General features: G+C 38.5%; 1 protein-coding gene and 1 long non-coding RNA gene across 4 annotated transcripts; one reads left to right on the top strand and one right to left on the bottom strand.

The window, feature by feature from the left end:
- Positions 1-138: 138 nt before the first annotated feature.
- LOC5568999 (MKL/myocardin-like protein 2) lies at positions 139-25,914 on the bottom strand. 3 transcript variants are annotated; one of them, XM_021855290.1, is made up of 5 exons: positions 25,728-25,914; positions 25,367-25,436; positions 3,112-3,258; positions 2,971-3,036; positions 139-2,910 (listed from the first exon to the last, which is right to left on the bottom strand). In XM_021855290.1, exons 1-5 carry the CDS (start codon positions 25,728-25,730, stop codon positions 182-184), a joined length of 3,015 nt encoding a protein of 1,004 aa, XP_021710982.1. In that variant the 5' UTR covers positions 25,731-25,914; the 3' UTR covers positions 139-181. The 3 variants fall into 3 exon arrangements, with proteins under 3 accessions (XP_021710982.1, XP_021710983.1, XP_021710985.1); XM_021855291.1 differs by lacking the exon at positions 25,367-25,436; XM_021855293.1 differs by lacking the exon at positions 25,728-25,914 and having other exon boundaries at positions 25,367-25,712.
- LOC110679701 lies at positions 18,113-20,752 on the top strand. Its single transcript, XR_002502715.1, has 2 exons — positions 18,113-20,493; positions 20,557-20,752. It is a non-coding gene; the product is annotated as an uncharacterized LOC110679701 (long non-coding RNA).
- Positions 25,915-26,084: the final 170 nt, after the last annotated feature.

Below are 26,084 nucleotides of genomic sequence, written 5' to 3'. Positions count from 1 at the left end.
AAGTCACTTGTGTACTTAACACCCCATTTTACGGTAACTTTTTTGTTGAACTGATTTCTGAAATTATGCACATATTGGTGTGGTACCGCGAGATTTTTTCACTGCCGGAACTTCTTCAACGTAAAATAAAACAAATTGTTTAATGTTTTTCGCTAATATCTAGTGTTATCTATTTCACATGTTAAAGAATTGCATTATGCATACCGTAATCATCAGTGAAGTAGTCAAGTAAGTTATTTTGTTGCAAATCATACAATGTTTTGTCCTGATTCTCATCAAGTACGCCACGATCACAATTTTGCGAAGATAAAGGTGAATTTATATTCGACAACAGACTATCAAAATCCATCGGGCTGATGTGCCCCGTGTGTGTGCTACTATTGCATGTACTATTTAACAATGTGTCCTTACTTTGACCTTCAAAACTAAACCTATCATCACTATGTTTCATTTCAGCTATGTTCATAATTTCACTGTGGTTGGGATTGGATTGCACACAATGCTGCTGGTTTTCTAAGGCAATCATCTTAAGCTTGTTGACATCGTAGAAAGCATTATTTGGCATCCAGCACCGCTTAACGCTAGATGCATTCGAGCTCGATGAAAGATCTAAATGCTTCTGAGCAAAAGAGCAATTCAGAGCAGAGTTGGCAGGGATAGCTGTGAAATTATCGTTAATATCATTTGTATGGTTGAGTTTTAGATAGGAGTCGGGCATATTCGGATTTACTGCTGGGCTTTGTGCTACATTCATACCAGCATGATGTAGTTTGAAGAGCTCATTGTAGGACCCGCTGTTGACAAAGTGTAGACCGTCAAAATCATTGAAAGCATTGGATTTATCATCATCCCGGTCGTATATTGAGTTGTTGCTTCCTGTAATCATCTCCGATTCATAGTTCATCTTATTAATATTCGCGCTACTGTCGTCTGGGTCCTTCGTGTCCATGCTGGGGAAAGTACTGTCCATCGACTTGGGTATTGTATAGGTATCACTGGTATCGTCGATCTGCATATGGAAGTCAAGCAAGTCTACATCGTTGTAGTCAGTAAGCACTAAAGGAGTATGCATAGCTTCATCGGTTATCGATTTCGCATCCACGTCTTCATTGCCCAACATATCGTTTTGTGTGTTTGGGCCCAAAGGCATTTTGAAGCCTTGCTCTTTATTATCGTTCAAATTGGGGATACCAGGTTGGACCTGCCCTAGCAATTTATCGAGGGTATCAGCGTTTGAAGGGAAACTAACTGTCCTGTGAGGAACTGAATTGCATTGTATCATGCTTTCCTCGTTTACAACCGAATCGAGCAGAGCATCCGTTTTCCACTGTTTTGGACTATTGGTGTTCAGTATACTACTAGGAGTATCCATGACACTTAGAATAGTTGTCGGTTCTAGTTTAGGCTTAATAGTGGGGTCTGGCGAATCTGCGTCAATTCTAACGGTAATTTTTATGTCCATATCAGATAACATTTTATCGGTATGCAAGGAAGTAATGTTAATCTCCTCGCTTTTGTAAACCTTCGACGTCTCGGGTTCTATTTTTTGCTCAAGATTGCCCGAGCTTCCTGGTTGGGTGTTAAAATCTTGAGGCGTACGTAATTGTATCATCTTCATGTGTTCCAGCTCGTCTTGACTTTTCTTCAAAAGCATCTGCAGTTCAGCAATTCGTTTTTGCTGTTCCTTAAGCACTTGCTCATCGATAGCTTCCGCTGGTTTCGAATCAGTGGAAGCATTGCTATTCGTCGATATATCTGTCTCAGTCTTGCCTTCAAAATCAGATGTCTGTTCCATCAAGTGCAAGAAAGGTTTCAATCTTTCGATAAGGCTTGATTTTGAACCCGATACCGGAAGATTATATTTCTTGCAATACCTCTTCAGCTGGAAAACTTTAAGCTTATTCAAAGTTCCTGTCGCTGGATCCGGTGGCAGTTTCTGAGCATCGCCTCCCTGTGCCGCAATACTAGCATCTTTTTCCCTCGATGTTACTGAAAAGGACATACTTGAGCTGCCCGAAGTTGCTGGAGGATGCTTGCAAATTTCTTCCAAGTACTCTAGTAGATACTGTTGTTTCATTATCAGCTGATAATTGGTTTCACCGCTGTTATGCGCCGAAGAACTGTGTTTTTGAGCATTAGGAGGACCTTTGTATTCATGAAACTTGATTGACCTGGTCTTGGATATTACCTTATTTTTGTTCTTCTTTTTGCTTTTCTCTTTTAAGTCACTTTTTGCCGATGCCACACTACTGCTGGGATAGGATTTTTTATTGCATTCAACTATATTGAAGGTAATCGGTTCAGTACCTTCCTTTTTGACACAGGTTTCAGGTCGCGCAAAGATGGTGCTGTCTTTAGAACTTGCAGTTTCCAAGACCTTTGGTGTTCCGACACCAACCGAGAATGTACCAATAAGTGGATCGGCAGAAACTGTTGTACTTTGTGGTTGCGTGAGTAACAGAACATTGATTGGTGTGACACGTTGCAAATTTTGTGTTTCACCTTCCGAGCTCAATGAATCGTCTTCAATGCATATCATACTTTCCGGACTTCGTAGGGTTTGTGCTGGTGAAACTGCTTCATCGGTAGAGGTGTAGTTGACTAAGCCTTCCTTGACTATCCTTTCTATGGGTTCTTCTGCGTGTAAAATATTTTTCTCGATGAGTTCGAGTGGACCAGGCCGATGTGATATCTTGGAATTGAGATGATCCACTAAGAGAGCTTTCTCCAACATTCGCTTTTTCTCTGCAAGGCTGGGATCGATGTTGCCTTCCTGATGCTCTAAAATATGCCTTCGTTCCAGTTCCATCCTGTCAGGCCTTTGCTTGATCTTGGCCTTGAGCATGTCTCCAGTTTTGGCGCGTTCAAGTTGTCGCTGTTGCTCATAAATGGCGGGAGATGTCTTCGGGGCTGGAAAATATAAACTTATTTTATTCTATTCGCAAAGCTATCGTTTTTTCTTAATCCTACATGGCATTATTCCTTGCTCCACTAACTGATTCAAAGATCTTCGAACCAACAGTTTTACTTTCAGGGCTGAAAAAAGGAGAAATATTGATAAATGAATATTTATTTGGTGAACAGAAAGGGTGAAAAGGAGAATATACTTACACTCCTTGTTCTTGTCCATTGCTGGCTGAAGCGGAGTAGAGTCTATCGTAGATTTTGGAGGAGAAACTCGTGATGGATTCGTACTGTTCATTGTGAATCCCTGATTTATCTGGTCCATACTTGTATGCCCTATGTTCGCTTCAGTGTCTGTTGGGAAACAACAAAAAATAAAAATAAGTATCACAGATAACATGGTAATTCATAACGGCTTTTTAGTAGAACGCTTTTCAGCACATAGACCACCCATTACGTCTACCTAATGCGCAGTTATACGTCCATAGGCTAGTAATGACTAAGATCTGGGGTGGGTAAGTCGCTCGATTGGTTGCAGTCGATTTCTGCATCCTCCCATGAGCCCATAGTTTTCGGCGGCTTAGTATGCAGATACAGAGGTGGCGAGGGTTATAAATGAAGAGCTGATAGAATTCACGAATTAATTCTTTAACTCGAGCACCGGGGCCCGATGGTATCTCAAAATTGGTCTTCAAAGCGGTAATCATCGCAGATCTAAACGTGTTCAGAACCGCGATGCAACGCTACAGGGAGCCTTTTCAAACTAAAGGGAATGCCGACCGGCACTTCAGAATTGATGCCAGTAAGATCCTTTTTTTTTATTTCTTTTTTAGTATAATTCCAAACATTACATTAATTTCTTATATCTAGGTGTTCTATGTTAGACAACACTATAATCCTAATTTGGTAAACAAATTTAGAGTTTTATTAACATTTTGTTAACAACATATTACATTTCATTTGCCTTAGCAGCTCAGATTTTTCACAGGTGAGTTGATTTCACCTGCTTATAAGAGAAAAAGAACACAATTTACTTAACCTGACTTAACCTTAATATATAACGCATTAATCGTGGCAATAGAAGGACATGTCCTACGCACAAAAATACCTGGGTAGGACAGTCAAAGGATTGTCCTACCCATGATTCACTTCGTGCTGAATCATGGGTAGGACAATCCTTTTACATTATTCCTACATATTTCTACAGCCAGATGTAGATGTTCTTGGATTAATTGCCATGAACATTCCTGGAAGTATGTCTTGACAATTATCTGAAATATGCATGGAGAATTATCAAGAGATTCCTAAAGAATCGTTGGGTTAACCCAAGACTGGTAGCATCGTGTACTGAATATACGCATCATAAACAAAGCTCGTTTGTTATACACAGCACAAGCGTAGTGCTGTTGACGATTGCCGCTGATGCTCTTGATTTCTGAAGGCTTTCCTGGAAGAATCTGTCGACGATATATTGAGCCATTCTTACAGAACTTCCAAAGCACACTCTGTAGAAGTTTTTGGCTGAATTGTTGTAAACATTTATGTTCCTTGATTAATTCCCAGAAAATGATTAGATCATGTTTCCCATGACTCATAAAAATAAGAAAATTTCTTAAATCGGTCGTTAACATTATAAATCGTTGCAGAATTGTTTAAGAAGTTCTAGCGAAATATTTCAAGGAGTTTCTGTAAGTTGTACCGTGTACAAAGGGTCTTCAGTTTCTCGAGTAATTTTACGATTAGCGCGGAAGTTTCTAACTTCGGTGATATTCAATTTGCACCTCTGCTATGAATTGCAAGTCAAATTGAATTGATATCAGTTTCAACATATCTTTTAACGATCTTTTAGTTGCACTAATGATACAGCACGACTTTTTCTGTTGAACTAGGCGAAAACGCGCAAAAACTTCTCACTTCTTCTTCTTCTTTCTGGCGTTACGTCCCAACTGGGACAAAGCCTGCTTCTCAGATTAGTGTTCTTATGAGCACTTCCACAGTTATTAACTGAGAGCTTTCTTTGCCGATTGACCATTTTTGCATGTGTATGTCGTGTGGCAGGTACGATGATACTCTATGCCCTGGGAATCGAGAAAATTTCCTTTACGAAAAATCCTCGACCAGTGGGATTCGAACCCACGAACCTCAGCATGGTCATGCTGAATAGCTGCGCGTTTACCGCTACGGCTATCTGGCCCCATTAACTTCTCACTACATTTTCTCAATTCCTACTTTTTACATATGGGACAGACTTGCGATTCACGACAATCCAGATATTATTAGATTTTTCCAGAAAGCTCTGTTAAGCTATATCGGGAATCTTTATTGCACAATTCTGCGAAGAATTCAAAGAAAACAATTAATAGAATCACAGCATTTTATGTTGTAATAAGAAAATTATTATAGAACAATATTTCTGGCTGTTAAGTTTCGCAGTTTGTTCTAGATTTTATTAAATCTGTCTAAGTAAACTGGTCCGAAAAAGGATATTAATATTGATCAAATTATAAATCACTAACAAAGTTGATCCAACTTAGGCCTGCCCAACCGCGAGCCAAAGCTCCGAACTAAAATTGCGTGGCAGGCCATTTGTTTTATGTTTTACCCACTAGTTAGAAAATCGGGAAAAGAGTCGTTTGGAAAAATTGAAGAATACATAAATGATTCCAAGCATCATGCTGAGCGTTCTGTAAAAAAAATTGCTGGTATCTAGTTATAATATTGAACTTATGGATACATCAAAAGGCATTTGAAAGTCTTGCTCTGGATTCTGTAAGAATGATAACTGGTTTTATTAAAGCTCTCTGGGTAAGCTCGGTATAAAATTCTCAAAAACAAACTTACTTTATCTAACCTGGTAGTATTTAGCAGTTTTGTCAAAATTTCAGAATCATGCTCTGGATCTTGCCCAATAGCGTTCTGTAAGAATTATGCCGAGGATTCAGTCGAAATCTTGCACATGAATCCTGTTCTGTGATCCTTGAGTAAGCTATTAAGAAACATGTTGCGGATTTAGTAGTTATCATACGATTCTGTAGCCTCCATGAAAATCATGTTAAGTATTCTATGAGAATACTGCCCATTATTTTTGAATAAAAATCCAAATTTTGTGGAAATTTTGGCCAGGGTTCTCCCAAAAATCCACCACAGGATTGTGCGAATTTTCATAACAAAAAATATGGTATTATGATTCAGAAATTTGTGTTTCATCAGCTTAGCCATCAATGAGAAATTCAGATTTGTCTATAAAATATTGAACAAAGTCGTAGGAGATAAATTGTAGTTGTATTTCTAATATATTCAATGTTATTATTGAAATATTTACCTTCATCTCATGATTGATATGTGTATGACAATACGAATGGTTTATTGAACTCCAAAAAGTGTGCTAAGAATCAAGAAGTTTTGAGTTATTCATTCAGTAAACTTCGCGGAATTAAATATATAATGTACAACATTAAAAACTGAAATATTAGCTTGAAACTAATTCTAGATTGTAGACTTGAAATGTTTTATTTAGAAATTGATAGAATATTCAACGGGCCAGAGTCTTTAAACTCTTTGCCGGCCGCATAAAAAGAATCCGCGGGAGGTGTTGGCCTTGATCAAACCAATGATCCTGGAGATTTCTCAGTCTTGTGTCAATGACCATCATAAAAACATTCACTATCAATTTGCTGTCTAGGATTCCATAAATTTGAAAAGTTTGTCTCGGCTTCCATGGACATAAAATTCTTACCAACGTTTGTCCTACCCATGGTTTTGAATGTGGCCGCGCCTCTGGAAGATTGTAACGATTTTTGCCTGAAATTATTAATTATTTTATTTGACACTTGTTCCAATGTTTCAATATTAGATACTCCATATATTTTATTGGTACTATCCCAGGGAGGAAGCTTCAGAATCATTTTCAAAATTTTATTTTGAATTCTCTGCAGGGCTTTCTTCCTGGTATTACAACACCTAGTCCATATTGGTACAGCATACAACATGGCTGGCCTGAAAATTTGTTTGAATATCAAAAGCTTGTTCTTAAGACAATGTTTTGATTTTCTATTAATAAGGGGATAGGGATATTTTACATATTTATTACACTTGGCTTGAATGCCCTCAATGTGTTTTTTGAAAGTTAAATTCTTATCTAGCATGAGCCCTAGATACTTAACTTCATCTGACCAGTTTATTGGAACCCCTCTCAACGTGACAACATGTCTACATGAAGGTTTCAAATAAAGAGCGTTTGGTTTATGTGGGAATATTATTAGTTGAGTTTTGGAAGAATTAGGAGAAATCTTCCATTTTTGCAAGTATGAAGAAAAAATATCCAAACTTTTTTGCAATCGACTACAGATGACACGCAGACTTCGTCCTTTGGCGAAGAGGCCAGTAAGATCCTTATTATGACATACTGGTGGCGACACAAACGGACAAGGCGTAGAACTACGCGTAGGAGTGCTTCGAGCACATTGCTAGCAGCACACGACTAAGGAGTAGTCAAGCAGGACTACGAGAAAGCCAAGGTACCGCTTGACAAGGTAGAAGGCATATAATCATTTATGTTTACATGATGCAGTAACAATACTTGAATTTGATTTATTTTTAAAGTAGTCTGTAGTTTACACTGTATTGAAAATTAAGTATTTTTTCTGTGCAGAGCGGAAAAGCTGGCACGAGCCAAGCTACGCGATAAAGAAGACTTCTCAACAGCGAAAGATTAACAGGCAGTGCTTTCGCAGGAACCACGGGCGCAAAGCAATAGTAACACGTGGATACGAGTTGAAAAGAAGAAAGAAAGGAGAGAAAACCGGAAACGGCGACCAAGGAGAATCCTAAACCGAAAGCAACGAAACATAAGAATTTGAGCAAGGCCCTCGTTATCAAAAATGAGGAGGCGAAATACGCCGAGGTTCTGAAGGCGATGCGAAGCACGTAGAAGCAACTAGCACAAGAAGTACTTGGCGAAGAGGTTGATGTGACATAGCTGAATGCAGAAGCGGCTCTCCAGTGTACAAATCTGAATGAAATTACCGATGCAGCGGAGGTCTCGACAGCCCTCAAAGTCGTGTGACATCAACGTAGCTAGTACCCGATCAACCAGTCTTTCGATTTCTCTAAAGATCTTTGTCCAGCGTTGGCGATGGCCATCGATTCAAAACGAATCGATATAGATCGCTATCGGAAATCACTGACTGGTTGACCGGGAAGGCCAGCCACCTTTTTTTCCATTTGAAATTAAATCAGGTTACATAAAGAATAATTTCATGAAATATAACAAATAATCCGATAATAGATTCAAGGAAATTACTATTTCTAATGAATGTTGAAGAAATGCAAAGACACTAAGATCAGTAAATCATAGTGTATGAAACAGAAGTATATTTTCTTTATTGAAATGATAAAAAATACAGGCTTTTAATTTATATTTGTTTCTAATTTTGTATTTTACATTTTGTTGAACCTTACAAGGCGTTTAATCTTATAGAAATAATAAGGATTGTTCGCTAGAGACATTTATAGTGCAGCTGGAAAATATATCTTTCGAATATTTCGAATTATGTTTAGTTACTATTTTGTTTTGTTGTAGTCAAGATTTTTAACGAAAATTATTAAATTATTATTATAAACTCTTAAACTGGTTAGCTGCTTGGAATTAATTGAAACAGCACTGAATTCGGTTTATTAGCTTTCTTTTCGGTTCTCTCTCTAAATATTTTTGAGTATTCATTATTAGCTCAATTACACACGGATTCTTTATGTTGAACTGGAATTCAAAAGTAAAGTAATGAAGAAACAGTAATAACATTAGCACTTCACTTGAATTATTATGTAAAATCAACAGGTTTAGATTTAAACTTCAAATTCATTAATGTGTAGAAAACTACTACCATCATTATTGTATTATTTGGGGATTTTTTTTATTTCCGTACGGGTTTGGGCCGAAGGGTCTCAGATTTTCATGAAACTTTTTCCACAGGCAGGGCTCATTAATATATGAATAAAAAAATGAGAAAAATTCAGGGTCGCTTATTTTCGCGGAAAACTCAGTTGGATTTTTTTTTTGTTTTCCTCTGACACTACTTACTTTGAAAAATCATAACTCAAGAACGAAGCATCGTAGAAACAAAGTTTTTTCTATGAAAATGACAGCAAATTTTCTCAGGAATAAAAAAAATATTAACTGGAAACAGTTTTCCACAAAATTTTCCACCGTTGAGAAAATTCGTAAAGAAAAGCCGGAAAAACTATGTTCCAATTAGTGGAAAACTTTCAAAAATATATTTTTGAGAAGGTAATTTCATAAGCTTTAATCACTGAAATTTTTAAGATGTACTACTTTTTAATTCCTGCGTTTGGTCATAGTTTTGTGAAAAATGCCCAGATTTCTCGTACAAGTCTTTTCGTTCGAAAATCATAACTGAAGATAAAAGCGTCACAGAAACATTTTTCTTGTCAAATCGGAATCAAATTTTCTCAAAACTTTGAGATTTTTTGAAATGGAATAAGTTTTCCAGGACATTTTTCACCGTTAAGGAAAATAAATAATGATAACCCGATTAGCTTTTCCAGCTTACAAACAAAGTATATTTGAAAAGAGCGATCAATGAGATTCAATCCTAAACATTTTTTTAAATACGCTCATTTTTCGTTCCTAAAACATGATCAAATATTGCCAAGATGAGCTGTTTACAAATTTATACATTTATAAGTTTATAAAGCTTATTTTCAAATTTATAAGTTTATAAACAAAACTACTTAAGAACGAAACAGCATAGAAACAAAGATTTCTTCAATCATAATGTAGGCATTTTTTCCAGCTACCTGTTAGGTAACTACAAAATTGACAGTTAAATCAATGGGTAGACAATATGGCAATTAGGTATTCACCAATTCTGGTTCAAAGCGTTGAAATGGCTTGAGAATCATAAGTTTACCAAAAAACTAACAAAGAGCAGTGAGAAAGTGCAAGTGTTGTCAACTGTATATTACTCGTTATTACCGAAGCTGTTGAAATGGACAAAGTTCAATACTACGAATACTATTCGCTATGCTGTAACCCCTTCGGACTGGACGGCCACAAATCAGTAAGGACAAATTTACGCTCGATTAGCCATGGTCTCGTGACCAAGTTTCATTCGAATGGAGTTCGGTGGATTACGGAAAAGATGAAAATCTGCATGAAGTGCATGATTATGATTAACCAGAAACGAAAAGCTTCTGGTGTTAGCAACCAAAGACAATCTTCCCGGTTGAAAAAATAGATAGCATTAAGATGAAAATGTAAGTTATATACTGAATAATTGAATAAATAAATAAAATAAATAATAATAATCTTATTTGTTCCATAGATAAGAAAGAATCCCTTTTCAGTGTAATGAAAAATTGAGGCAGAAACAGTTTTTTTCAGTTTTTCTTAGCGGTGTAATTTTTCATGAGAAATACAGGGTGGCCAGTGAAAAGTCAATTTCAAATTCCCGGTTTTCTCCCGGTTTTTTCCCGGAATTTCAGAAATATTCCTGGTTACATTAAAAGCAAAAAAATATGTTTATTACGACTTTTTTACCATTTCAAACGACTTCAAGTACGAGTTATTTTGGCCATACACCAGAGCATTACTATTACGGTACATCCGAAAAATAAAACGGAAATCAGATTTGTTGCAGCGACTTTAAAATTTATTTTCAGAAATGACCAACAATATCAATTTTTTTAATTGCAGTACGCAGTTGAGATGAAATTTTTTTTTTTCATTTCGCAGTAGAAAATTTCTTAGCTGCTTCTGTTGCCGAACAGCATACTGAGCCGTGGAATTTATTATTTTTATGAAAATGTTTAGTGCCACACAGTCTTGGTATACTTTAAAAAATGTCGAAAATGTCGTTCATCGGCATGGAAATTCGTAAAGCATTCGAAACTAATTAAATATATGATATACCCCCAAAAACATAGAAGTTTTTCTCTGAGCAATTATTTCTGACAAAATAACACAGATATTTATAATTCTGGAATGGATTAGTTTTATAATATTTTTAGCATTATCAAACAAGAAGCGAATATCAACTCTTTTGCAACGATCATATGTTTAAATATTCCGTATATTTTTTCGAAAAGATATATTTTTAAATTCCAAAAGAAACGTTGTTATATTTATATTTATATGTCAAATTCATAGAGATAATGTTTTTGAAAAGTTAGGTAAACTTTCCTATAAGTTGATTCTTAAAAATGATTGAAATAATTTTATCCTAAGGATGCCAAAAACATAATTTAGGTAATAAAACCTAAGTATTGAGTGGATGGACTTCTAGCTAAGATTCATAGAAAGTTAGTCTTGCAAAGTTGGAGCTTCGTGAATTGCAAGCTTGCTTAGACAAATGTAATTGATAACACCCTAACATTGTATTTTGTAACATGAAATGCTTTTTGAAACATCATGAAAAACACTATTAGCCAGTTTCATAAGTACTAGTATGCAACATTTTCCCAGCGTTGATGGGAATTCCCGGTTTTCTCCCGGTAATTTGGAATTCCCGGCTTTTTCCCGGTTTTCCCGATTTCCCGGTGCGCTGGTCACCCTGGAAATATCATCCATTCCGACTTATACTTCATTAAAACCAATCCCATATCTTTTTTTCAGATGTTTTAGACAATTTGCAATTGCTTTGATAAAAAATCTTTGTTTTTCCGATGCTTCGATTGAAATAAATTTCGAAGAAAAGGCTTATATGGTCATTTTCCACAAAATTGGCCATAACTCAAAAACGAAAAAACAAAGTACATTTCAAAAATTTCAGCGATTAAAGCTTATGAAATTACCTTCTCAAAAATATATTTTTGAAAGTTTTCCACTAATTGGAACATAGTTTTTCCGGCTTTTCTTTACGAATTTTCTGAACGGTGGAAAATTCTGTGGAAAACTGTTTCCAGTTAATTTTTTTTTTATTCCTGAGAAAATTGGCACTACTATTTTTCATTGCAATTGAAACTATTACCCATCAACAAATTCAACATTAAATAAAAAAAATTGCTCCTCGTAAGAACAAAACGAGTGACTAGGAAAAATATCTATGCGCATATGTATAGGCACGTTTTCAAATTTTAAATACGTTGTGTCGGGTTAAGCATGAACTGTATTATTATTATTAGAGACACTTTACCACATATCTGAGTGGCGTTCGTGTCTGATGAACTGTATGGCAATGGTGAGCAAATATTGAACATAAATGATAATTTAACTTAAACCATTAAGGATGATGAAAAGAGAATAAGGAATAAACTCTGATCATTATGTTTAAGTATCATGAAAAATATAAAATATAGTCTATCTGATTGGGGCCCAGATAGCCGTAGCGGTAAACGCGCAGCTATTCAGCATGACCATGCTGATGGTCGTGGGTTCGAATCCCGCTGGTCGAGGATCTTTTCGTAATGGAAATTTTCTCGATTCCCAGGGCATAGAGTATCTTCGTACCTGCCACACGATATACACATGCAAAAATGGTCAATCGGCAAAGAAAGCTCTCAGTTAATAGCTGTGGAAGTGCTCATAAGAACAATCTGAGAAGCAGGCTTTGTCCCACTTGGGACGTTACGCCAGAAAGAAGAAGTCGGCCTAGAATCATATCTACTACAATAATAACAAGCTGTTGAGTATAAAAATATGAATTAATTTGTTCGCAACAATCGAACTGAAGATTCAACTTTAACTGGATATTACGATATAGTGAGTGAGATATAATCTCAGTATATAACAAGTATAGTTCTGATGAGAATCACTTACAGGATTAAAAAAAGCAGTTCATCTGAATATGAAAAAAAATAAATAGTCGTAATACGAGCTTTTTATAAAGAACATAAGTTTCAAAGAATTTCAGTCTAATTCCTAATAAGAAACGTATTTCAAATGTTCTAGTCCGTTTCTGTATTCAAATATAGGGGATAGAGTTATCCTAGTCTATTTGGAGTAGAAATGTAAAAGAAATGAAGGGGATTACGGATCCTAGTTAATTCTTATTAACGAATTGGAAAGCTCCAGTTCGTTGAAGTTCAAAATGAAGGAGTACGACTCAGTTCATTTGGTATAATACCTGGTCGACTACAAGATGAATGAAGCAGGATGAGCTTCAGTCCATCTCAAAAAGGTGATACAGAGATATGCAAAGGAAGCAGAAATGTTCCAATAGATAAGACCAGATGTAGGAGATCCGTCTCAGTCCTTCTGGCAGTCCAGTCTATCATGTCTTCAGTTAATCTATGGTAAAGGGATACGCAAAGGAAACATAATGTTTCAGTCTGCAATATGAATGACCAAATATAGGAAAGCCCATCTGGCAGTCCAGTCTACCAGGAGATGAAAGTAAAACATATTCAAAGTTTGATGCCCAAGGATCCTTTTCATCTAGTGGTTTGCATTCAACTTTTCATAGATATTTTTTTCATAGTTTCTGAAGTTGAATGTGACCATAATTGGATACTTGGATATAGTTTATTGGACCTAACGACATGAAACAATAAAAAAAGAAAATAGAGAGCGAATATTCGACTGAAAGAAGAAATTCGACCGGTAATTAAATGTTTTCAAGCTAAGAGAATGTCACTAATTTTGTATTAAAAAAGGAGAAAGTGAAATACGACAAAGATAAGTATACAGTCAATAGTAATAACCTATTTTGGTCATACACAATTTCTAATAAATGATTCCATTTATATCTAGAGATCAAAAGAACATGGACCGCGAATCATTACACTTCAAGGTGGAAGAAAAGGTAAGGTGTAAGAAAAGGGTGCTATTGTGAAAGGCAGATAACTTTTTAATGTTCCTACAAGAAGATTAGATTCAATATAAGAATTTGTTGGTAGCGCATGTTAACCCATCGATCACTTGAAACTTCCACAAACTTAATAGAAGCCGGAAGATATCGACCACTATGCAAATAACATTATACTTTATATACCGTAAATTTGGGTGAAATTGATCACCGTGTCACACGATTTTATTTTTTTCCTAATGGAGTACACATATGAATGTAACCTGCAGTAAATGAACGTTGTTTGTCGTAACTATTGCCGAATTGTGTGTTGTGAAGTTTTTTGCGTTAAAGAATGTTTATTTCTATGAAAATAATGGAAAATTTTAAAATCATGTACGGTGCAGTATTGACAAAGACAAATTAAAGACCTACATGTCCCTTGCAGTTGCCCAAAATTTTATGGCTCATAAGGTAATCTAGAATGCCGTGATAAGTTTACTGCGATCTGTTAAACTTGGGTACCTTTTGCACTACCGAGGGACCATATGCAGTACTAGAAGTGGTACTCAATCTGAGCCCGAGTGTGACGGACCTGATATTGACAAACATTCATAAACTTCTAGTTCTAAACAAGGATTTCAACATGGTATAAACCTGAGAGTGAGGATGCTTAAGATATTTCCCAAACCAGATTTCATTGCCAAAATTCATACCAATTCGCTCGTTTGGTTGTAACAATTGATCTTTTGTTAGATATCAGGAAATTGCATACATTTAGGCATTTTCCGCATAATTTTTGAAATTTCACTATTCATTTTTTCTATAATCATTGTATTGTTAAGAATTTAGCAAGCATATTCGGATTCAGGCAGCTCAAATTTATTATGTAGAGTTATTTTGAAAACTATTGATAATTGCTGTCCGATCACGGACACTTGACGGATGGGCAACTCCTTCGTCTGAAGAAAGTGCCAGTGGGAACAGCAGCTGACGATAGCTCGACTCGGGGAATAAATTCCAACAACTCAATAGTCTTGAAAAAGACTGATTTTCTTTCGGTGTCCAAGAAAAAGAAACTTTCACTTTTACTTTTACCGATTCCGATGTTTATTCTTCAATGGTTAAAAGAAAACTGATCCTCTACAATCCAACTCATTCCCTTATATACTATTGCCTAATTTACCACCCACCAATCAGCATAAGCCTCGTCTCCATTGGTCGATGCAACGAACTAAACATGTTCCTACATGTTCGTTACACGTCTCTCTCCACGTGCAGTCCGCGTGATGCTGGTGCAGTCTCTCTGCTGGTGTGGTTAGCCGCCGCACGACGCTCATCAGCCGCCAGCCAATACATAATCAATGCCATTCGGGTGGGTAGTGCGTGTTACAATAATAGGGTGTACAGCGATAGGGTGATGACTGTTAAAATATTCTCAAACGTTCGCTCTGTGTGCGAACATTCTCCCCGGGCGAAAAGATAAATGGGTTATACAAAGACGGAGAACTAGGCTTTCCAGAAACCTTCTTGAAACAATACGAAGGTATCTGAACCAAGCTGTTGGAAGGATAACGCACAACTGAATTATGTAACTCCTTTGAATCTTTGACGATTCCGAAGGACGATTTCAAACGTTGTGGATTGCCGTAATCGGAATTTGCAATGTCAAGATTCTTAAGGAGCTCCGATAGTCGATTATCTACAAGTTCGTTCAGACGAGAAGGCCTTGCTTTACGCAACTCAGGTTTTTGAACCCTCAACGTATTTACGGAACAGTTTATAACAGAAGCAGATGATGTTTCAGACTGAGAAGCCGACTGACGAATCCTTTTGTCGGAGTGAAGAAGAATGTGGTGTTGTGCTTGACATTTAGCACAGGTGTAAGGTGAAGAACACGCACTACTTTTATTTCCCACCCTAAGGCAGTTAAAACATGCTCTTATGCTTCTTACCTTGGCTAGGCGCTGAGCGACGGTCATTCCTCGAAATATTTGGCACTTGTTGCCCGGATGAGTTCCCGATTCACACAGCTTACAAGTCCGATCCAAAATTGTTACTGCACAAGCATTGAATACGTTGTTCGGATGACAGCTGGGCTTACCGACGGACGACGATGCCTTTGCTGTGGCAAACGGTTTGGTCAACGATGCTTCCCAGCGCTCCAGCACAGCAGAACGGTTGCGCAGAAAATCGATGGTATCCTTGTAATTTGGCAGTTGCTTGTAGGGTATAGAAGCTTTCCATTGAAGCCTCGTGTTCTTGTCCAGTGCCGCTGCCAGAAGATTTACCACGAAGCGTTCGGAGAATCCGGTCAACTCTTCGTCGAGTAGACTCAATCCAACAACGTGCTGAGTGACATTGTCGATGAGCGCTCTCAAGTCCTTCGCGTTCTCCCGATGCATCTTCGGCAGTTCCAGCAGGCCATTGATGTGGATGTCCACTATGACACGCTTGTCCTCGTATCGGTCCTCCAAGATTTTCCACGCATGGGCATAATTGTTCTGGCTTAGCGTGCGCGAATCAATTATCCCGGCAGCAGTGCCGACCAGAGCTCTGTCCAAATGATAGAGCTTAATGGCGTCCGAATCGGCTGATGTTCGCATGACATCTAGGAACATGGCCTTGAAGCGTGGCCAGTTCTCTGGCTTCCCGTCGAAGGAAGGGATCGGTGCCTTCAACGGCTGCTGCTGCACAATTATACGTGGAGGGTCCTGTGCTTGCTGTGTATTTCCTTGTGCGTCATTTGGAGTCCCAGTGATTGACTGCACAATTGTCTCAAGCAACACACACGTTTCAGTGTGTTGCGTTTCGAACAAATCGTACGCTTCGATCTGCTCGTCCATCCGTTCGTCGGAAATTAGACCGATAATTTGCTCATGATACTGGCGATACTCCTCGTAGAATCGATCCAGTTTCTTGGAGTACACAGCCAGCATAGCCATATTCGGAGGATCGGATCCAGCTCCAGCCATTCCATCCAACGCCTTACGAATCTTCGTAACCTGCGCCTTCGCCTGTCTACGATGAAACACCAGAGTCGAAATGTCCTGCATTGTGCCTTGCTTTTCACTTTTCGACGGTGTGCGATCCAATGGCATTTCGATGCACTCGCGCGCGAACTGATACGGGTTGAAAGTATCGGACATACACTGTACCACACGCGCGCGATTTACTTGCGGGTTAAAACTTTTCGGACAACTGGTTCAAATTTTCACACAGATGTTTGGCGATCACGCCGGAATCACTCGCGCGCGGCTTACTTGCGGATTAAATGGATAACGGACAAATACTCCAGCTCAAAGCGAAACGTGTTCGGACACGTTCGAGAAAATATCCACTTGGTTTGGCGATCACGCCCCGTTCACTTGCTCGCAGTTCGATAGGTACTGTGATGCGCTTCCTCGCACCACGCAACGGAACGTGTTCGAACACGTTCAAGACAATTTTCACTTGGCGATCACGCCGAAAACACTCGCGCGCGGTTAACTTGCGGTTTGAAATATCGGACTAGCACTGTCACACACTCGCGCGCGACTTACTTGCGAAGTATTTATCGATTCACCAAAAAACACTCTTGGACAACCAAGGAATATTTTCTCCAATGACTCCGTCGGCTATCGTCACAGCAACAATTTTGTCGCAATCATCAGATTGGCGACAGAGGTAAGCGGACTGTATCGGTGCGGGTGTCTCAATCGTCAGATTGACGACACGCAGATGCGGATCGCTCGGGGATCCGGCTCGAATGGACCAAAAATGTCCGATCACGGACACTTGACGGATGGGCAACTCCTTCGTCTGAAGAAAGTGCCAGTGGGAACAGCAGCTGACAATAGCTCGACTCGAGGAATAAATTCCAACAACTCAATAGTCTTGAAAAAGACTGATTTTCTTTCGGTGTCCAAGAAAAAGAAACTTTCACTTTTACTTTTACCGATTCCGATGTTTATTCTTCAATGGTTAAAAGAAAACTGATCCTCTACAATCCAACTCATTCCCTTATATACTATTGCCTAATTTACCACCCACCAATCAGCATAAGCCTCGTCTCCATTGGTCGATGCAACGAACTAAACATGTTCCTACATGTTCGTTACACGTCTCTCTCCACGTGCAGTCCGCGTGATGCTGGTGCAGTCTCTCTGCTGGTGTGGTTAGCCGCCGCACGACGCTCATCAGCCGCCAGCCAATACATAATCAATGCCATTCGGGTGGGTAGTGCGTGTTACAATAATAGGGTGTACAGCGATAGGGTGATGACTGTTAAAATATTCTCAAACGTTCGCTCTGTGCGCGAACAATTGCATTAACAAGTGATCAATTTCACCCCGAAATGAGATCCCGATTTTTTTTTATTTTATAGATATTTCTTAGCACTGAAATGACATTTCTTAGAAAACTTCTGTACATGAGCCAATGAGGCTCACCTTTGTACTTGTTTTCTTGCATTTGGTTGTTTGGCATTGTCAACGTTATAGAAAACAGACAAAAAAAACCGTGATTAATGATTAATTTCACCCGAAATTACGGTACTTTTATTTCGATACAATGTAAAAAACTTAGGAGAATGTGATTTGTGATTGGTTGATGGTTATTGTGCAAAAATATTGGTTAATGCTTTTAGGTTCACACAACAAAGTACAATCAAACCAATTTAGAGAAAAGGAGATATGTAGTAGGCTGGTATTGGTCAAATTATGTAAAGTAGTCTAGTCTTAGATTGGGAGTGTAAAGGTCATTCTTGTTTGTTGTAACTACCCATGGACGTCCACACATCCTGGGGTGTCGACGTCCATACGCCTCGGCCAGCTCTCCTATGAAGTCACCTCAGGGTCGGCTTTAGACCCGGGAGGACTGAGAAACCCTACACTTACCTGCCAACAATCGGACGAACAAAGGGAAGGCCAAAGTAATCAGAGGGATAATCTCTCACAAACAATAGTTAAGGAAACCAATCAAATTTGATCTAATAAATCTATTGTGGGGTGTTTAAGGGTTAATTACAATTTCTTTGTTCGTTGGAGCCCATAGCGTCGTGGTGTTTGGTGGTGGAGGAAGGGAGGAGATGATGACGTACCTGCTGCAACACGTGCTAGACATCGTTGGAGAGACGTCGGAAAGAGTGGCGTCGGCATCGCTCGCCGGCGAAGAGTGTACTGGGTTTCGCACTGACGGCCGAATTTGTCGTTTCGTCGGTCATCTTCGCGCCGCCCCGCGGCTTGTTTGCGGCGGTCACTATGGGGATGTGTATCGTACACACTAGGATACACTGGGAAAAACTATCACGATCCGAAGCGGGTTTGCAGCCCTTCTTTCGCAGGCCGTTATCGTATGGCCACTGAAGGGGGGGGGGTCCTGGTGATATATGGAAGCACCGTTGCGTTGGAGTCCGTGGGCTCGGCAATTACACAAGAAAGAGTCTTCCACACCACGAACTTAACTGTCCGATTTAGCAACTCACTTCCTCTGAGAGGAACCTTCGCTTAACTTGTTGTTTGCTTCCGATCCCAGACTTAAGTCAACGAGCTCCCGTCAATCGATCTCTACTTTCCTTTTACAAGTTCCCCTCTCCATCCCATTCCTCCCGTTGCTCCACTCCCTTCCTCTTTACAATCCTACAGGATTTAGTGTTGTTGTGTTTTTGAAACATTTCAAACCGAGGGGAGTACAATGATTTCTCTAACTGGGTTTTGAATTCAATTTTAGCCTATAGCAGTGGTTCTCAACCTAACTTAACATTGCTTTCTTTTATTTATTTCTTTAATTACTAACAATCTTTTTATGTGAAACACTAACAATAGGATAAGTTTTAGTTATTTAATATCATATGATAAGTTATTTTAACTAATAAGCTAAGGGAATACTAATACAATTATTTATTGAAAACTCAAATTAAGAAGGCCTCTATTGTTGCCGATATCGTCGGTAACAATTCTCCCCTTGCCAGAGGAGAAAAATTGTTATGACAATTTTTCGTTGGAAATCTATTTTAATTCATAACGACTTTCAAAGCACATGACAATTGAGTGACTGGACCTTATCCATGGAACCCCGTGTTCCTTGTTGGTGAATGTCGGTAATTATACTGTTATAAACCATCATCACTTATTTCATTGCTATTCATTTGTGTTGGTTACAGAGTATGGAAACGCAAAACCTTTGTTATCGATTGATTATACTATCACCTCAAGCCCAAAGTTTGAAAAAAAAACCATCAAATATTTACACTTGTATCTGTATTAATAAAAAAAAACTTTAGACGCGTCCGTCATTCCATTTTTATTCTAAGCTCACTAACATCAACCTATTCTAGTTTAAAACCCGGGGAATAAATCTTAACATATTTAATTCTATATCCAGTGACTAATTAGTTAACGTCAGCATGGCATGTAAACCTATAGAACCAGTGACTACACGCACGTCAGCATGGTTTATCTAACCTAAGTTCCAGTGACCAAAAGTTTTAACGTCAGCGTGGAATTGCTATACAGAACCAGTGACTAAATAGTTGCACGTCAGCATGGTTGCCTTCTAATTTCTAGGCCCATCTGCCTTGAAATCACATCTTACTGCTTCTAAATGTCCAACACATAGTTTGTAATTCGAGCTCATAAGAAACTTATTCGGTTCAATTCAAGGTACCCGGGCATTATTCGGGGTCTACTAAACGCACTCGCAACCTCTTTCATTGAGAGATGTGAGTCGTCATTCCACAAAAATTGTGGGGGCTGATGGAAAACGCTATACGTTTGAGCGAAGCTGTGTCTGTCACTCCGTATCAGCTGATTCGACTGAATCGCAGCATATTCAAAACAAAGCTGTATTGATTATTATAACTTCCATTGTATATTTAAATTTATTATTCTAATTTTTGTGTGATTTCCTTATTTGTGAATTCCACTTTCAGGGAAATCTGGATGCCTGTTGGGGCCTGGAGGCTCGCGGAAACCCTTATTCCATCGACTACCTCGAATTCCAAACGATTTTTAAAACAACGATTAAACATCGCTGTACCGACTAAAGTGAAATGTGAGAGACTTTTATCTATTTTGTGACTGTTTTACAGTAACAACGAAAATAAATTGGGAAAAGCTGTTAGTGAATACTAAGAAATATTATAGAATTTACTTCGAATTAGTGCCGGTGCAAATTTCTTATTGTGAACCGCACACATCGCAAGTTTGGGGTGGGTTTCGTTACGTCTCTGATATCGGGTTTATTAGGTTGTTGGTGTGGGCTTGGTAAAATTTTATGATGAGATGGGGAATCTACTTCACTTAGCTGGACCACTGTTACAGGAACAGGGTGCTTGTTTGGTCACAAATTGAATCCTAGGAGTTCTCATTTGACTAACCCGCTGGCTCTTGAACGTAAGATACGAAAATTAGCAACTGTTCAGAACTACGGGGACGAAATTTTAATGAAACTGACTCTCACTTCTCATCGAGTGGTAGTGGGTTCTAAAGGGCTATTGAGAGTGTATGCAATTCGCATGGCTGGTTGGGTAAATCGAACTTGGGTAGGTCGCATCGGCAGCGCCTATCTCCCGATGGCTACACTCATATCTCAACACAATTTCGTCGCCTATTCCTCTCTCCTGGTCGAATACTTGGATCGTCATAGTATTCTCAACGCATACGAAGGGTTCTGATGGATAGTCCATTATCCTCTCAAGTTGTGGTAGCATTTCTCTAACGCCTATTGTTATATACAGTCACCTGAACCTGGAAAACAAAATGACAATAGAGCGATGCGAATCTGTGGGTGAGATTTTAATACAAGCACTCAATACCAAAATACATGCGCCTAACTCTCACAAAAAACGTTCACCGAATAGCATGATACAGTGTGGTGACTCCCAATAAGCAACGCAATAACCTTTTGTCTGCTCATGATTCTAACAGTCGCTAATCGGCAAGGTCATGCAAGCCGTTCGTGAACAAAACTGAAATCGAGACAAATGTAGGGTTGTCTCGAGTCTCCCCGAGGTAGGAAGAATATTTCATTCCATTGATTGAAATATTCTAACCTATAATAACTTTCGTTGGGCGCCAATTGTAACTACCCATGGACGTCCATACGCCTCGGCCAGCTCTCCTATGAAGTCACCTCAGGGTCGGCTTTAGACCCGGGAGGACTGAGAAACCCTACACTTACCTGCCAACAATCGGACGAACAAAGGGAAGGCCAAAGTAATCAGAGGGATAATCTCGCACAAACAATAGTTAAGAAGGAAACCAATCAAATTTGATCTAATAAATCTATTGTGGGGTGTTTAAGGGTTAATTACAATTTCTTTGTTCGTTGGAGCCCATAGCGTCGTGGTGTTTGGTGGTGGAGGAAGGGAGGAGATGATGACGTACCTGCTGCAACACGTGCTAGACATCGTTGGAGAGACGTCGGAAAGAGTGGCGTCGGCATCGCTCGCCGGCGAAGAGTGTACTGGGTTTCGCACTGACGGCCGAATTTGTCGTTTCGTCGGTCATCTTCGCGCCGCCCCGCGGCTTGTTTGCGGCGGTCACTATGGGGATGTGTATCGTACACACTAGGATACACTGGGAAAAACTATCACGATCCGAAGCGGGTTTGCAGCCCTTCTTTCGCAGGCCGTTATCGTATGGCCACTGAAGGGGGGGGGGGTCCTGGTGATATATGGAAGCACCGTTGCGTTGGAGTCCGTGGGCTCGGCAATTACACAAGAAAGAGTCTTCCACACCACGAACTTAACTGTCCGATTTAGCAACTCACTTCCTCTGAGAGGAACCTTCGCTTAACTTGTTGTTTGCTTCCGATCCCAGACTTAAGTCAACGAGCTCCCGTCAATCGATCTCTACTTTCCTTTTACAAGTTCCCCTCTCCATCCCATTCCTCCCGTTGCTCCACTCCCTTCCTCTTTACAATCCTACAGGATTTAGTGTTGTTGTGTTTTTGAAACATTTCAAACCGAGGGGAGTACAATGATTTCTCTAACTGGGTTTTGAATTCAATTTTAGCCTATAGCAGTGGTTCTCAACCTAACTTAACATTGCTTTCTTTTATTTATTTCTTTAATTACTAACAATCTTTTTATGTGAAACACTAACAATAGGATAAGTTTTAGTTATTTAATATCATATGATAAGTTATTTTAACTAATAAGCTAAGGGAATACTAATACAATTATTTATTGAAAACTCAAATTAAGAAGGCCTCTATTGTTGCCGATATCGTCGGTAACATTGTATACCCAGTATGTAGACCTCTTTTCATGGAATATTACACTTGTAATCACTCATGTTGGCAAAAACGTGTGGCAAAAAGTCAGATTTATCGTGAAAATAAAAACATTGAATATAAGTACAGACAATTTCCTTGAACTTTGACACAGATTGGACTTATCAAAATCATCCCAAACAATAATAAGCTGAGGACATATACAGACATACAAATCTGCATCCTATCAAAAGCTGCCAAAGCTGGATAATGGTCCAATGCATGAGTTCACTTGTAGACGTTTGAGCCGTTCCGTGTTATTTAGGTTACCATAGAAACGAGTGAATTCGGCACCGCTCAAACGTCAGAATCGTGAACTCGTGCATTGGTTCATACATAATGGATCGATGCACGAGTTCTCTAATTTGACTTTTGAGCGGTGCCGAATTCACTGTTTTCCATGGTCACATAAATAACACGGCACCGCTAAAACGTCAAATAATGAACCCGTGCATAGGTCCATACGGAGACGCTAAAATTAGAAATTTTTAAGCATTCAAACCGATGGGGGGAGGGCGTTAGGGCCCATTCACAAATTTCATAACGCTGAAGGGGGTGGGTGTGTGTCCTTGAAATGTTACAGCTCATACAAAATTTGGAAAATGTTCATACAAAATGCGTTACGAGGGGGTGGGTGGGTGTCGAAAATGGACATTTTTAGCGTTATAACATTTATGAATAAACCCTTATGCTTTTTGTATGAAAAATTTCAATTTCAAATTTGTGTATGAGCCGTAACGCTTGCGCAACTCCCCCCTCCTACTAGAGAGCGTTACGTAATTTATGGATGCCGCCTTAGTGAACTAGTGCAGTGGTCCATAATGTCATGAAACGATTTCCAATCTAGAAATATTCACGAACCTCAATCAAGTTTTGAGAAATCGAAAAAAAAAACTTGTCTGATAAAATATTTACTGAATTGAGAATATAACATGCTTTTACTAGCTTGGAAATCTTAAGTACCGTAAGGACGCCATTCACCGCTCATGCTCCATTCACCGCTCATTGAATTATTTTAAAAAAATCTGAACAAATTTTCGCAATAAAAGTCATCAACATGTATTAGTATACCAGAATGGATTGTATCAGAATGAAATTCATATGATTTAATTGTATATACTATTTATAAAAAATAATTTTAGGCTGTTTAAGGTGATAAACACGAGTTGAACAATGATTTTATTATGGCAGATCGAAAAATGCTTCTTAGATGCCACGCTTTAATATGTTGTTGTACTAAAGTACAAAGATAACAACCAGCTAATGAAAGTAAATTAATTTCAACTAGTTGTGGATATAGAGCCTCATACTTAGGATGAGCGGTGAATGGCGCCCTACACATGTATCATTGACATACATGTTATTTGGTGCCATTATACGTTGTTCACATTTCAACTTCTTTCCTATAAAAACAAATGTTTTGTCTTGCGTCTAGCGCAAAAAGTTGCGAAAGATATCGAAAAACCGATTTTTGACATTTAATGTTTTGAAATGCTGTTAAATGAGCTGTGAATGGCGTCCTTACGGTACTGCTTTATAGTCTGAACATATTTTATGCTAAATAAATAAAAATCATAAACAGTTCAAGAACTGAGCAGCTCAAGTTATAAATTGATAGTAGCGCAACCGAAAGTTTTGAAATTGAAAAAAGAAAAGTTATGTGCTATCGTAAATCACTGCCTCAATATAATTTCCCTGAATATGGCCGAAATTCCCTGAGAATTCCATGTTTTTTTTCAGGTAGTAGACGCCCTGTACAATAATTGATGGAAGAATTTCGATGCAATTCTTGAAATGAACCGTAGATGAATTCACACGAAAAAATAACTGAAGATCGGCGAAGGAACTCATTGAAGAATTGTTGTTGGGGTTTCGGGGGTTGTGAAGGGCTAGAAGCAGAACATAGTTAAAATATGTTCAAGAACTAACGAACTGTTAAGCAAGTACTGAAAAATGAAATCTATTCAAATTATAGTAGGCATAGGTTTTCGAAAGGAACAAAGTAATCAGTCTGTTGATGTATTTTGGGGAGAATAAATGTGTTTTGATTATGTTGAACTAGTGCTTCAGTCTCTTATTCAAACTCGTTGGAAAATCGAAGAAAAATGTGATCTGATTTAGATAGAAGATCGGCTGTGTAGGAAGGCTGGACACTACAGGGATTACAAGAAGAATAGACTTTAGTGACCATGCATTAAAATAGAGACTTCTAAGCACCTTGTATTAGGGTAAGACCAAATCCCTACAAAGATTCCTAACTGTACATCAAAAAGTAAGGTATACATTTGTTTACTTTTCTCATAAGTATGCTATTGATTGAAGTTTTCAAATAATATATACATATGCCTAATCAATGGGTTTTCTTTACACATGACAGCAGCCCTTTAACACGCAATAATTAGCATTGCCACCAAATGTTCCCATTTCGTTCTTCACCGTATTCCATTGATTGCTTGTAGACTTACATGTATCGTATGGCTCCACTGATTGACCATGGGAAAAATCTTCATCCCCATCGCAAAGATTTCGCGGATGCTGGAAGGTTAAAAGGGGACAATCCGTGGATTATCGTAGCAGAACACCAACTTTGTCAAATTGTCCAACGAATTTCACTCCATTATCGCCACTTTGCACCGAGTTAACAAAACAAATGATATTTTTTATTTCCAGCTGTTGTCGCTTAGATGCCAGAAGCCGATTATTTGCTGCACATTTATTTATACATTTATTTTTAGTTCATCCCAGAGAGCTTCTCGCAAAGGTGGGTGGGGTAATGAAAACGAAGATATCAACTCAGGATTGAAAAACAACACAATCCACACGTACCATTTGTTGCCGCGTTGAAACTATCCATTCCGGTATCAGTTTAACAGCTAACCACGATATTTGTATAATCAAATAAGATAATAATTAACACGAATAGGAGAAAATTTAGCGAAATAATTTTCGAGAAAAAAACAAACGCCTAACTTCTTTTTTGACGGATTAGCAATACTGGGAGCTGACAGTTCTTTATGACAGAACACACACTCGAGAAAAGAGCCGAAATGTGTTTGGATTGAACACGCATGTGGAAATGCGGTTCTCCTCAGAAAATGAGTTGTTTCAAAGTGGACAAAGTTAAGGGCTTGTTCATAAATTTCATAACGCTGAAGAGGGTGGGTGGGTGTTCTGAAATTGTTA

The sequence above is a fragment of the Aedes aegypti genome, chromosome 3 (genome assembly GCF_002204515.2).
Source record: "Aedes aegypti strain LVP_AGWG chromosome 3, AaegL5.0 Primary Assembly, whole genome shotgun sequence".
NCBI lineage: Eukaryota > Metazoa > Arthropoda > Insecta > Diptera > Culicidae > Aedes > Aedes aegypti.
The sequence above is the reverse complement of the archived record's forward strand: the minus strand, read 5'-3'. Positions and strand labels throughout refer to the sequence as shown.

Coding starts and splice junctions, on each gene's coding strand:
- LOC5568999 (XM_021855290.1), bottom strand. Junction 3,037..3,111: donor AATGGACAAGAACAAGGAGT/GTAAGTATATTC, acceptor TCCTTTTTTCAG/CCCTGAAAGTAAAACTGTTG. Junction 2,911..2,970: donor GGAGCAAGGAATAATGCCAT/GTAGGATTAAGA, acceptor TATATTTTCCAG/CCCCGAAGACATCTCCCGCC.